The sequence below is a fragment of the Ovis aries genome, chromosome 19 (genome assembly GCF_016772045.2).
Source record: "Ovis aries strain OAR_USU_Benz2616 breed Rambouillet chromosome 19, ARS-UI_Ramb_v3.0, whole genome shotgun sequence".
Classification (NCBI taxonomy): Eukaryota; Metazoa; Chordata; class Mammalia; order Artiodactyla; family Bovidae; genus Ovis; species Ovis aries.
The window spans coordinates 4,540,619-4,555,817 of NC_056072.1; the positions used below are offsets into that span (position 1 = coordinate 4,540,619).

Here is a 15,199-nt window from a genome sequence, read left to right on the forward strand (position 1 = left end):
CAGTTTTCCCAGCACCACTTGTTAAAGAGATTGTCTTTACTCCATTGTATATTCTTGCCTCCTTTGTCAAAGATAAGGTGTCCATATGTGTGTGGATTTATCTCTGGGCTTTCTATTTTGTTCCATTGATCTATATGTCTGTCTTTGTGCCAGTACCATACTGTCTTGATGACTGTGGCTTTGTAGTAGAGCCTGAAGTCAGGCAAGTTGATTCCTCCAGTTCCATTCTTCTTTCTCAAGATTGCTTTGGCTATTCGAGGTTTTTTGTATTTCCATACAAATCTTGAAATTATTTGTTCTAGTTCTGTGAAAAATGTGGCTGGTAGCTTGATAGGGATTGCATTGAATTTGTAAATTGCTTTGGGTAGTATACTCATTTTCACTATATTGATTCTTCCAATCCATGAACATGGTATATTTCTCCATCTATTAGTGTCCTCTTTGATTTCTTTCATCAGTGTTTTATAGTTTTCTATATATAGGTCTTTAGTTTCTTTAGGTAGATATATTCCTAAGTATTTTATTCTTTTCGTTGCAATGGTGAATGGAATTGTTTCCTTAATTTCTTTTTCTACTTTCTCATTATTCGTGTATAGGAATGCAAGGGATTTCTGTGTGTTGATTTTATATCCTGCAACTTTACTATATTCATTGATTAGCTCTAGTAATTTTCTGGTGGAGTCTTTTGATTAAGAAAACAAGGCAGCCCAACGTAAGGAACTTAGAGCTTTCCTCTGTATGCGGCATGCCCTGCCGTGCTTCCGTTGTGTCCAACTCTTTGTGACCCCATAGACTGTAACCCACCAGGCTCTTCTGTCCATGGGAGTTTTCCCAGCAAGAATACTGAAGTGGGTTGCCATACCCTCCTCCAGGGGATCTTTCTGACCCAGGAATCGAACCGGTGTCTCCTGCGTCTCCTACACTGCAGGCAGATTCTTTACTGCTGAGCCACTGTGGAAGCCCCCTTCCTCTATATGGGAAGATGAAAACTCCAGGGCTCATTGAAATCACCCCATTGATATGCACCTCAGCTGTCTATGGCCAGCATCCTGTGCTTTCTTATCCCGAGTCTCCTCAAGGTGTACATTTGCGGGTGGCCACAGTGGCTGATGATTTGATGATGAGCATCTGGTTTCATCCTGAGTTCCCACAGGAGTCACCAGGACAGCTGTAATGTGATGGCTTGACGGTTGCAACATCTTTGTTTACTGATATGGCAGCAACATTTTTTTTTTCATTGACATCTAATTGACTCCTGTAAACTTCATTTTAAAGTTTCTATTTAGTTCTTACAGACTCTGTCTGGAAAGTCTAGAAATAACCCTATTATGACTGAAATACTAAGCCAAAACTCAGCTGCTACTGGAAAATGACCCCCCCAAAAAAAACTCCCTTTCTTTCTGAAGTAAATCATAAATGCTTTAATCCACAAATAATGTGAACTTAAAATATGGAAAATATCTGTGAATTTAATAAAAATCCTTTTCAAAAGAGAACGACAGAATTTAAACATCACTTTTCTACTTACGTGGTGTGACATTTTCGTTTTGTTCCAAGTTATTTTACCTTTATTGTGACTCTGGAGTTTGTAAACATACCATAAAATTTGGTAATTACATAATGACAATTTCATGGTTCTAGTTCAGTATAAAGGTGGCTAGACAGAGCAGCAAAATTGATTTTCTTTTTTACCTTGTGCAAAGGAACAAAGGAAATGGAATGCAAAATCTGCGTTAAGACCATGTTAGAATTATAACTCAACAATCTGTTACACATGAAATGAAAACCAGGTGCAGCCTGTGTTAGCTATTGTGCTGTGACAGTCAGCCAGTGGGTTATGCTCAAACACCCCTTTGTTTAACCCATGTCTTGCCCTGTAACCCAGTGCTCCCAATGCTGATCTCTGGTGGTGTCCTCTTGCCAAAGATCCTCAGGGGCAGGACTGACCCCAGACAAAATTATGAAGCAGATGAAGCTTGGGTTCATCCATGCCTTAGTTTCTCTCCACCTCCCTGTCCCCCAGGGTCTACCCTAGTCACCCATCACTCGGGATTTTTCCTCTGTTTTTGGGGGCGTTCATGCTATTTCTTGTTGTCCAGTCTCTCATTTTAAGCAATATTTATTTATTTGGCAACATCAGGGATTAGTTGTCCATAGTATGTGAAATCTTCACTGTATCAAGCAGGCTTAGTAGTTGGGGCTTGAGGGCTTTTTGCTCCATAGCACGTGAGGTCTTAGTTTCCCAAAGCAGGGCCTGAGCAGCCCCCTGCATGGCACGGTGGACTCTTCCCCACCGGACCACCAGGGATGTCTCCCAGGCCCTCTTTGTATCATTTTTCTACCTGCAAAATGATCAGTGATTACCCAATAGGAGCCAAGCAATTCAGACCTTCCTCCTTTCCTTCCAAACGTTATTTTGACTGTTCTCACCAATGTTCTACTCTCAGTGGACTATCCACCTTGCCCTTTTTATTCACGAGAAGTTTTCCGTGATAACTCTTCTGCCTGAGCTGGCCTCCACCTCTTATCTCCATCTATGGAGATCGTAACCATCTTCAAGGTTCCGCTCAACTCTGCTTCCTCCAGGTGTCTTCCTGGAGCACCCTGGCCCTGTCCACTCTACACGTTATCCATACTCTCACGGGATGCTTACCATGTGTTGCTTTGTGTCAGAATCATATTTACACATGTGTCTTGTGTCTAGGCATGGTGCAAGGCACTTCATAAATGTAATACCTTTCGCATTTTACAACCATCGTATGACATAGGTGTTGCCATCCCATATACCAGTTAAGGAAACTGAGGCGCAAATAAATGAAATAACTTGCCCAATGTCCCAGTGCCAGAAAGCAACAGAGCTAAGACTTGAACCCAGGTCCAAAACATGTATCCTTTCCACTGAATCATAGGGCTTTCTATTTAATTCTTTCCATCTTCTAAAAGATGAATGGGGATTTAAGATGGAGGAAAAGGCCAACGTAAACTTTCTGATTATCAAATACTATCCAACAAAAGCATAGAATTTTGTGATAATTACCATATTCTTTACTAGACCTGACTGGTTAACTATAATCCATGAAGAATTCAAGTCAACTGTGAGAGACAAAAAAAAAAACCTTACTGAACATTGTCAAAACAAATATACATGGCATAAAAAGAGACCATTGATGACAGTTTACAAGTCAAGAAAGGCTGGGGAGCATTGGTCTTTGAGCACTACAGTTCAAGGAAAAGGAGTAAATACACTTGGCTACCTACAAGTTTCCTGGGATTTAAACAATTTGGTCTGAAAATACAATGATCATCTAAAGTTCCTATTAACTAACGCTATCTTTACTGAGTACACAGCCTGTTTTGTTTTTGTTTTTTTTTTTTCTTTCATTCTGTCTTTTGTCTGACATCCTGGATAAGTTACAGGAGAGAAGCTTAGGGTTTCTCAGCTGGAAATCTCATCTGAGACGGATCATCTCAAGGACCCAGAACCATGGAGTCTAGCCTGGACAGGTCGCTGCCGGGGGGGTCTTCAGCATCAGACCAGCCTCCCACCCATCACATGGTGGAGGCCCATCCACCATGGAGAATTTTGACTTAGGATCTACATGCTTTGACCTCAGTATCTTTGCTTCTCCCAAGGTGGGAGAAATCTGTCTTCATATCTGCTCTTTTATTCTCGTCTCATTTCCTGGGCCTCAGCTTGTCACACTGTCAGATTGTATTTCTTTAGCCAGAGTTATCAGTAAGCCTGTGTTCCCAGTGCCTCTCTGCCTCAGCTTTGTTTGCAAACTTCGTTTCAATCATGTCTGCTTCCTCTCTGCCAGTTCCATTTATAGATGTTTCTACATTTTTGTTCCTCATACCAATCTTAATAATAAATTTTAAATTATTATTCAGAGAAAACAATGCATCTAAGCTCAATATAGCAGGCCATCCTGGACTTCAGGCTCCATCTTATAAAGCCTGAGAATTTTCATTTCAGTTATGTGTTAAATCTTAGGAATTCAATGAGCTGAACAGGAAAACCACCTTCAACCGCACTGGAAAAGAAACTCAAACACAAAAGCTCTTTCTTTCTTTTAAGTTTTTATGGTTTTCTTAGTCCTCTACAAAAGTCTTCAAGGCTAGTTTACTTTTTTCTTACTTATTATTTTGAAACAATTACATGTTCACAGGAAATTGTGAAAGAAATGAACAGGAGGTCCTGTTTACCCAACACTCCATCTCACCCAATGATTACGTCTTATATAACAATAGTGCATTATCAAGCCAGCTTCCCTGGTAGCTCAGCTGGTAAAGAATCCGCCTGCAAGGCAGGAGGCCCTGGTTTAATTCCTGGGTCAGGAAGATCCGCTGGGGAAGGGAACGGCTACTCACTCCAGTATTGTGGCCTGGAGAATTCCATGGACTATCAGACATGACTGAGCGACTTACACTTCCACTTTCATCAAGCCAGGTGATCGATCTTTAAGTTCAAAAAAGGAAAAAAAAAATGTCCAGCATAGACAGCCTAGTTAGCCTTCAGCTTCATCCTATCTGTCTCTGCCCACAAGTAATAACTAGGCTGACAGTCCTGAAGACAAAGAGTGGTGGGTCCACGTGGCCACAAAGAGATGATCCTTGGGGCTCATGCAAAATCCTAGGCAGTGTCACAGCAGGGCTGTGGAAGGGCACGACCAGCAGAAGAGTTGGGTTGGAATCTGATTCTGCCTCCAAACCTGTGACCTTGAACCAGTCACTTGACCCCTCCAGGCTTCCATGTCTGCATCCATCAAATGGAGAAAATATTTCTTCTGCCTATTCATAGAGTCCTTGTGGAGAAGGGAAAGGCTACCACTCGAGTATCCTGGCCTGGAGAATTCCATGGATAGTATAGTCCTTGGGGTCGCAAAGAATCAGACACAACTGACTTTCACTTCACTTGTGGTGATGAGATGTGACGGTGTGCATGAAGGGGAAGTGTAGATGTCAGTCAGCGGTCATCATGATCATCATATGTATATTCCTTTCTGTGATGACGGTCAGTTACAAAAGTGTAGTTTTTCAGTGGTGATGTTACTTTGGAAACAAAACAAAAACTACCTCCTTGTTAGCCACAAGGCCAAGAGTTTTCATCACATGCAAATGACCTCCCTTTCTACACTCTGGGTGGGACAGGTACCAGCAAGGTGTTGGACATCACCCCGTGATTCATTGCCTGCATACCCTGAGGCATGCAATCTATTTTAAAATAAATTTCTTAACACTTTCTTCTGAAAGGTCGAACTCATTTTAAGTAGCATTTATTTTAATTCTTATCCCAGGATCCATTCTTAACTTTTTTCCCCATGCTTGGAGATATGCAATAGATGTTTTTGAAAAGAGTGAGAAATTATAAGGATACCAGATTAGACAGTGCATGGCATATGAAGTAGAAATGGAGACCATCCAAAATGCATTCTTCTTTGGTTTGTCTGGATATATAATATAAATTCCCTAACTCAATGTTGGATTCTGGTGTTCAGGTAGTAAAAATGCTAGTTTTGACAGTAAGTGGGGGATAAATATATGAGAATAAGTAAACTTAAATCACAGAATGTAAAGATAAAGTATGTGAGTGTGCTGAATGCTTTGGACATTACCATAAAAACATTAAGATCCATTTTCTCCCTTCTTCCCCCCATTATACAGGCTGGCATGGCCCTGACCTATGACCCCGCAGCTGCCATACAGAATGGGTAAGTAGATCACTTTTTCTGTGTTTTAATTGCTAAGGTATCTCTGAACCCTGAAATCAGTACTGGAGAAAAATGTTCAAATCTTTCTTTTTGTTCTAAACCAAAATGTCAATCAAACCTTTCTCATCAGTGAATTTCTTTTCTTCCTGTGAGTGACTCTGATTTCAGTGGCATCACGCATGCTTATAAAGCTTCTGTCCGTATGCCATCTTTCTGCCCCTCTCTCACCTTAGAAAGAGTGGTGTGAAGGGAGGAGTGCAGACTGGTCTGGGAGAAGAGTCTGTTTCTCTAGGGTTAGAGTGTCACTGCTGCTAGGTAGTAATCGTAGCCTGTGTCCAGGCTCATTTCAACATTAATGAAGCTTCTGTGCTTGCCTCTGGCTCTCAGAGGAAGGGTAACACACAGAATCAAGTTAGTAATGTGGTGACTGTATTTTCATGCTCAGTTTTAATAAGCATTTGGAAGTTTGCAGACTCTTACGGAGAACAATTAATATATAGCCTAAACTTTTCCTCTGAAAAGAGTCAGACTTAAGCTACATAATCCAGCATCTTTGAAATTCTGTCATTCGGAATAGTCTTTGGTTGAAACTTTCTCCTGACTTTCCAATTGCGTTCCTTTACCTTGGCCATCCTGCAATGAACCAACAAACTGAAGAATAATTATTATTCTTATTCTCAGGCTTTTATCTTAGATTTCTCCATGGCTTTTAGTTTTCTGTCTTTCAGCCTCTAAAGAGTTAGTCAGAGTGAAGGTCTCCTTTAAGATCAGCCCAGCGGATAGAAGGAATGTAACTCCATTTTCGGTTTGGTCAGCTTAGAGGGTCATTTATTCAGTCACTCAGTAAACATCCAGTAAGTCTTCCAAGCACAGCACTATGCTCTATAGGCTTTAAAAACACAGTGCATCTGTGTAAAACAGGGCTCAAGAAACTCGTGGTCTACCTTCCATGAAAGAGGCAACACAGATGAGATAGTCTAGGGTAGAGATCTATTCCTTCGTCTCATGTTGATTAAAACTTCTCTAGGGGCGAAAAGTAATGATATCTCTCCATTTATCAAGTAAGCCTTCTCTTATTTCCAACAAGGCATTCTAAACATGGTGGTCAGAAAGTAAAAACAAGAAATAAAGATAGAGAGAATAAAGCCCTCTAGAGTTATACTGTATAGCTGAGAAGATAACATAGTTGATTCAAAAGACACAGAATATGGCATTATATGCTCAGAGAGAGTGACAGGCGTGTAGTGTAAGGGCATGACATTTATTGAACACATACTATGCACCAAGTAATTTATATTTGTAATTTAATAGTACCTGTTCTTGGAGTCTAATAATTGTAAAAATAGTTGTAATTACAATTAGAAATGTATATGCGACTGGAAAACAGAAATAACTGAATTAATATACACGTTCATTAGCTAAAGTCAGCAAGTGTTTGTGTTTGCCTACATGCATAGGTGTGTATGAATATGGGAATCCATCTGCCTGTCTGTACTATATATCCATACATCTGCTTATTATAAAGATCTTCCTGCCCAAGGTTCGAGGTCAATTATTAGAGATGCCCCAGTGTCCTAGGCCTGGGCTGGAATGAGTTTCTGCTTTGCTTTAGTCAGTCATCTTTCCAATGCACAATTTAAAATCTGAATCTTTCCCCAAAGACCTAAGTGTCCAGACTTTCATTGTGGCTCATGACAAACCTGAAGAGAAAAAATTGGGGTTTCAGCCTGTAATCTGAGCAGCCACGGTCTGAGCTTTGGTGGTGCCCTGTTAGACACCGTGAGGACTGCCTGGTCCCCGGGGGCTGGGTCTCCCTCCCAGGTCACCATCTACACTGTACAGAGGTCAACTGCAGGTATATACGCCCACCGTCCAGCATCCTCTCTGTGATGTCTGTCTCTGTGTACTTTATATTAACAGCAGAACATTGTATCCTTTGGCTATTTCAACAGTGCAAAAGTGCTTCATCCTCTCCCACTGCCCACTTAGACTGTAACAACAATGAACGTTTCCCTCAGGAAGCAAATTGCAGTTAAGATGCTCAGGATACCATCTTCTTGATTTTACGTACTGTCATCTGATAAAGAACTTCATATCACCCAGCAGTCCCTGTCTTCAATGTTGCCTTGTCCACTGAATATTCCTTTCACCCCATAAAAGTCAAGTCTCTCCCACCTATAAAGAGGGCAGAAAACTTCCCTGGTGGTGCAGTGGATAAGACTCCATGCTTCCGCTGCAGGGGGTAGAGGCTCAATCCCTGGTCAGGGAACAAAGATCCTGCATTCCGTGTGGTGCAGTCAAAAAACAAAACAGTCTTTTTGTGCCCATAACTTGTAGTGACCACACTATTTTTGCTTTTTCTTTACTGGTAGACAGTTCTAGTATTCTTTACACATGGTCTTCCTGTGTTGTCTCTAATTGGGTTTCCCCAGTGGCTCAGCAGTAAAGAATCTACCTGTGGTACGGGAGCCGCAGAGACGTGGGTTTGATCCCTGGGTCAGGAGGATCCCCTGGAGGAGGGCGTGGCAACCCACTCCAGTGTTCTTGCCTGGAGACTCGCAAGAGAATACCATGGACAGAGGAGCCTGGTGGGCTACCGTCCACAGTCACAGAGTCGGACGCGAATGAAGCGCCAGCACGCTGCCTCTAATTAAGCCTACTCCAGTGTGAATTTTGGTCTCAGACTTGGCTGGAATTTTCCCTGCCGCTGTCTCCAGGGATCCCTAAATTTGTCCGTTGTAATGGACACTTTCTTATTTCTTGTGCTGTTTGAGATCTTGCCTCATTTGACTTTGATGTTGTTGTTGTTGTTACCACTTACATCTTCTTGAAAGCTTCTTATTTCTTGGATTTCATGACTCTATCCTTTGCTGGGCTTCCTGTGTGGTGCTAGTGGTAAAGTACCCACTTGCCAATGCAGGAGATGTAAGAGACGTGGGTTCGATCCCTGGGTCAGGAAGATCCCCTGGAGGAGGGCATGGCAACCCACTCCAGTGTGCTTGCCTGGAGGCTCGCAAGAAGAGGTACAGGCATAGGGTTGCAAAGAATCAGACATGACTGAGTGACTTAGCATAGTGTACACAGACACATCCTCTGCTGATCCTCCTTGCCCTCCCCTTGCACTGTTCCCCTGGTGTCTCTGAATTCCCCTTCTGCCCACTTTTTACTAATCTTTCTCAGGGTTTAGCCCTTTCTCATACTGTTTCTCACCCACTCCTCCTGCTTTTAGGAACTGAAGACTCCCGAATTCATACTTCAAGTTTATAACTAGACACAGGGAACCATCACCTGTGTGTCTCCTTGCACTGGCTGCTGCTTCTGGGTGTCCTGACCCCCAACTGAGGGCTTTTCTTCATCAGTCCTTCATAATACAAACCGAATAAATGAAAGGCCTCAAATTACTTCTGACAGTTTTTGAAAAGTTTACTCTAAAGCCATTTAAGTCATAATTCCAGTTCTCTGGGACTTCTCTCCTACAGCATTCCTAATGATAAAATTGGTCATTAAGACTTCTTCTATCTCTCTTTGAACTACATCTTCAAACCAGCTGTCTCCCTGCCACTGGTGAAGTTCATTCAATCAACATTCCCTACCTGTACTAAGCTTTTATCTGCCTCTGATATAATTGAGTACCAAACCATTTTCACATTGCTTTCTGAATATTTTTTAAAGCAAAAAGTAATAAACAATCATCTATCTGCCTGGCTTAAAGTATTACATGGACTTTATTAAATGCAGAACAACTCAAACTTTCCAGAGTGGCACCAGAAGAATTTCATGATTTGGCTCCTGCAACTGAATTGGACCTTTTTTTGATTCTGAGAGCATCTCATGTTATGTTAACCCATGAGTCTTGTTGCTTATGGAGTTCTCTCTGCCTGCAGAGAATGGTGACATTTCTTCCTTTCCTTTTCTTTTATTTCTCTCATTTAGAGAACACCATTAAATCATACCAGGCAGAGCTAATTACACAATTAGTCACAAGAGAAACAGTGTAAGCAGTGGTTAGACGTGCAGACTCCAGAGCCAGCCTGCCCAGGCGTGCATTCAAATTCTGTCGTTTTCCACGTAGGCAAGTTGTCTGTGCTCTAGTTTTGCCCTCTGTGAAATGGAGATGACAGAAAGAATAAGTTTTCATAAGACGTTGTAAGGATTAAAGGACCTCCTGTGGCGCAGTGCGGCCATTGTCAATGCTGACACGATTGTTACACTTCATTTCCTGAAACTGTGATACAACAAGGGCTTCCCAGGTGTCAAAGGTGGTACAGAACCCGCCTGCCAATGCAGGAGAAATAACGAGACATGGGTTAGATCCCTGGGTTGCAATGATCTCCTGGAGGAAGGCATGGCAGTCCACACCAATATTCTTGCCAGGAGAATCCCCTGGACAGAGGAGCATGGCAGGCTACAGTCCACAGGGTTGCAAAGAGCTGGACACAATTGAAACGACTTAGCGCACACGTGTACATGATACAGTGACAGTATTTTTAATCACATAGCTATTGACATCATATTTATTTCTCTGATGGACTATTAAATCTGAAGGCAGGTCCCATGTCTTATTTTTCTTTACAGGCTGTTTAACTTAGTACTATGAATGCCAAATCAGAAATAGAAAATGTTGCTGATGGCATCTGCTTGACTCCAGCAAAGTGGCATTAGGTAAACCAGCCCCCTTCCTGGTATCAAGCTGCTCTGTTCCCCTGTAACACCCTAATCTGATTATCTTTAAATGCAACCTCCAGTTTCATCCAAAGGAGCCAAACTGCACATGAGTTGTTCATGTCCTGGGTTAAGAGCGGAATTTTGGAAGCATCAGATTATGCATTGTGTTGGTACCAAGAAGGTAGAAATTTTATATCATGAAATGGAAGAAACAGCAAAATTGTAGCTAATTAACCTTATTCACTTAGTATTTCTTCATATACATGAGTTTTTTTATATGTTTTGGTCTTTTCGGTTTTAATTGCCTTGTATGGCAACATATAAATAATCATTTCTATGGATGTTTAAGATGTCAAAATAACCACATGTGTTTCCTCAATATCCTGTTTCTTGACTTATTGTCAGCATGTACCTCTTAAAGATGTGGAAACTGATTTAGAAAATTCAGCATATGAAGGGATCGAATATGAATGTCCAGAGTAAAGTATTTATTCCATATTTATACCCATGTATTCAGTCCAGGGCCTGTGGGCGTGCTAGGTTACTTCAGTTGTGTACAACTCTTTGTGACCCCGAGGACTGTTTGTAGCCCACCAGGCTCCTCTCTGCACGGGATTCTCTAGGCAAGAATGCTGGCGTGGGTTGCCATGCCCTCCTCCAGAGGATCTTCCTGACCCAGGGGATGGAACCTGCATCTCGTATGTCTCCTATTTGGCGGCAGTTTCCTTTCGCCACTGGTTCCACCGTGGAAGCCCATTCGATCCAGTAGGCAAACCTAACTTTGAGGGGAGAGTGGTAAGCTAACAGAGGCATAAATATTTATTGCTGCAGAGAAGAAGCTGATCCCATTTGATACAGGAAAAACATATCAAAAAATACAGTTGCAACCTATTCCAATCCAGTTAATATTGTTAAAGATGGCTTAATGATGACTCAGTTCAACAAACTGCTTTTCTTTCGTATCTGTTGTACTGTTTAAAAGGATGCTTGGGGCTGGTGCACTGGAATGACCCAGAGGGATGGTACGGGGAGGGAGGGGGGAGGGGGGTTCAGGATGGGGAACACTTGTATACCCGTGGTGGATTCATGTTGATGTATGGCAAAACCAATACAATATTGTAAACTAATTAGCCTCCAATTAAATAAATTTATAATAAATAAAATAATAATAATAAAATCATGTTGGTGATGCAGATTTTTTAAAAAGTTCCCATGCTATCAGGAACAGTGGACATGCACACAAATTCTAGATATAAGGCCAGTAGTATTGTGAAAGAAGCACAGAGTGCTTTGAGTTTTATGTATGTCTTACCTTTCAGATGTACAAAATATTTCTGAAGGAAGACATGAGACATGGTTGCAGTCATTCTCTGGGGAGGGCCAACAGAGTGCTGGGAAGGAGGGGTGATAGGGAGACTTACTTTTCACTGTTTATATTTTTCTATTCTTTTCACAAAAAATGTTAACATGCATGTCACAGGACCACAGAGTAAAAGCAGTTACTTTCTAGTAAGAGATGTGGAAGGCCTCTTGATGGAGCAGGGACATGAACTTGTCCTCTTGGCGGCGTGTCACAGCTAAAGAACATGGTTTATCTTTCTGAGTGCGAGTTTTTTCCAGATATACGTCCAGGAGTGGGATTGCTGGGTCATATGGAAACTCTATGTGGCTTCCAAGGGGGAGGGAAAGGTGGGGAGGGACAGACTGGGGGTTTGGGGTTGGCAGATGCCAAGTATTATATATAGAAGGAAAAACAACAAGTTCTACTATAGCGCAGGAGGCTACAGCTCCTATGATAAGCCATAATGGAAAAGCGTAGTGAAAACAATGTGTGTGGATAACTCAGTCAGTATGCTATACATTAGGAATTAATGCAATGTTGTAAACCAAGTATACTTCAATTTTTCTTTTTAATAAAAGGACATATTTTGTAATCCTGGAGCATCCTATAACTGCACTCAGTCATAGGGGTTTCTGAGCATCAAATTCAGACGTGTGTCTGGGGTATCTGGTAGCTCAGTTGTATAAACTGTTAAATGTTCTGAATTCCATAACCTCAATGTTTGTACAGCAACATCAAACTGAAATAAGTACTCCCAAATTTAGCCTGATTTTTCTCTAATGAAGAACAAACATTTGTAAATGCAAATGTGGACCATGGTGTCTCTGAGCAGTTTGAGTGTAGGTGGCAGAAAATGTCAGTCATGTCATCTGCTCGAATCTACCCAAATGATCGCTTTTAGAAAATCAGTTCAGTCAAAGGCTTTGAAGGTTACAGTGAAGAGGTATCTGGGTTGCAATGGAAAAGGATACCACTTGGTACTTTTTTACTGCAGGTCAACTTAGGAGACTGTAAATGCTCATTCTTCTTTCAGAGCTATCTGGCATAACTCTATAATGTGTTATTACTACTAGCCTATTGCTTTTTTAACAGTCCAATATGAAATCCCATCACTTTCAAATATGAGCATAAGAGATGGGAAATAATTCCTTCCCCAGTCAAAATCCCATCTTTTCCTATGCCTTTTCCACTAAGGTCTGCTGTGTAAATGCCTTTTGGATTGTTTGATTTGAATAAAATGTATTCTTGGGAGAGATGTGGGTGAAAAATGTTTTTTTTTTAATATATATTTTATTTTATTTTTTCAATTTTATTTTTTTATTATTATTTTTTTAAAATTTTACTTTATTTTGCTAGGTTCAATGCAGGATAGAGGATGCTTGGGGCTGGTGCACTGGGATGACCCAGAAAAATGTTTTCTATAGCCTTGGCTTGCCAACTGTTTTATATGGCATTTGATATTAAGTGATACAGAAACCAGATCTTCTTACACTAGGAAAGGAATGTAAAGTGAAAGATACGTGGTATTACAATAAAGGGGACCAAAACCTTATTAATCTTATGCTATAGGGTTACCCCGAGGATTCGTGGTTCTGACTCCAACAAAATCGCCCATGGACATGAAAGACAAGGCAACACCATTTATTTCAATGTGCATATAGGATTGTGTGTGATTTTTTAGAGTTACAAAAAAATCCTACCCTGGGGTTATTGATACATTCATGTTATTCTTATTGTCAGTGAAATAAGATTTCACTACTGACTGCCAAATTCCCTGGAGATGGCTCTTCTACAGGTAAAATAATGTCCTGTTAGTGACCTAGACTTCCATTCTTTAGACTTCTGGAGGCCACTTGCTTTAAAAGCCAGAAAACTAAATAATCGTTTGCGTTCCTTAAAAATACGACTTTTTTCAGAGGCCAGCTCAGAGTTCTACAGATAGGTCATGCTTAATTAAACCTCTCAGACCCTTTGACATTTGGAATTTTTTCACATGAAACTTCTCCAGAGTAACTAGTCAACATTCCCAAGGAAAGCTTCTCAACCTTGACATGAGTGTCATTTTGGATCATATCATTTTTTTTGGTGGAAACTGTCCTGTGTTTAGCAGCATCCCAGACTTCTACCAACTCGATGCCAGGAGCAGCCCTCTGACCCAGTGACAACCAAAAATATTTCTATGTCCTGGGAAGAAAGCTTCTGTCTATGTTTAGGACAGCATAGAAAAGAAACACTTGCCACACCTGTGAATTTACTATAATAAATACCGTAGTAAACTATTTCTGGAAAACATGGTTAGTTAAAAATTCATTCCTGGTTTTCTGTGACAGCATTTGCAAGGCATGACGCACCTATGCGTGCGTGCTCAGCCATGTCCGACTCTTTGTGACACCATGGACTGTAGCCCTCCAGACTCCTCTCTCCATGGGATTTTTCCAGGGAAGAATATTATAGTGGGTTGCCATGTTTTTCCTCCAGGGGATATTCCCAACCTAGGGATCGAAACTACCTCTCCTATATCTCCTGCGTTAGCAGGCAGATTCTTTATGTCTGAGCCACCTGGGAAGCCCATAATGCATATATTAATATAACCAGATATAAAAATATAGTCACATTTCAAATGACCTTAGCTGTCTTATTATAGCCACAAAATTAAAGTGCCATTAATTTCACCTTTCCTGTTCCCCCAGAATAGGATGCCTATGCTTGAAGTTTTTATTTGGATGTCCTTTCTTTCTTCTTCTTTTAAAATGTGGAGGCTGTGTGAACCATGAAGGATACATGGCAGGGATTGAGAACAAGTGATGAGACTGGGAAACTCATTCTGAAGCTCTCTCTTTGGAGGCCGGCTCGGGGCGTTTTCTTTAGACATGGTGACTTTAAGCCTCAGATGCAATAACAGCCTCTCTTGCCGTGGTTTAAGCAAAGCTTTCCTGTAAAGTCATCTGGTTTATGTTTGGACTTGGGGAGAGCTTATTTCAGAATGCCGGAATTAGGGGATCAAGATAGTGTACTGAGTCTGATCTCTCCAGTCCATTTTCTGTTCTAAATGACTCTCTGATTTGAGTGGCAGACAGTGTTGGAACTTGCTGGGGAGTATGAAATATCATTCTTGTTGGACGGATAGGATTAGAGCAAATAGAACAAAAACACACTTTGTTAGTATCCATTTACTTGGCTGTTTTTCTGTTTCTGTTCTTTTTTTTCCCCGTAAAGTTCGCTGTAAATGCTGTCTGTCCATCCAGTCCTTATTGCTTTCATTTTTAATATGCCACTTAGTACATTTTGCAAAATAAACCAGCCACTCTAAAATGTGAGGCATGATTTATGCTGTTGGTATGCAAGGCTGAGACTAGGTTTCTAAGAGAAGTTAAACCTACGTGGAGAAAAGGGCTGGTAGTGGAGTGGTCGTGAGTGCCTGTTAGGTCATTATGAGCCCCACATAAATCTTTTTGTTCACTGCTTCATAAGTAAGATCTAA

The 15,199-nt window shown here is 41.1% G+C and overlaps 1 protein-coding gene across 10 annotated transcripts in view; it reads left to right on the forward strand.

The window, feature by feature from the left end:
* The window catches only part of RBMS3 (RNA binding motif single stranded interacting protein 3), an 816,868-nt gene that overhangs the window by 669,804 nt on the left and 131,865 nt on the right, over window positions 1-15,199 (forward strand). For all 10 annotated transcript variants that reach the window (XM_004018199.6, XM_015102101.4, XM_015102103.4 and 7 more), the window contains exon 8: window positions 5,665-5,711. In XM_004018199.6, coding sequence (XP_004018248.3) covers window positions 5,665-5,711 — 47 coding nt within the window. The remainder of the gene's footprint in view (window positions 1-5,664; window positions 5,712-15,199) is intronic.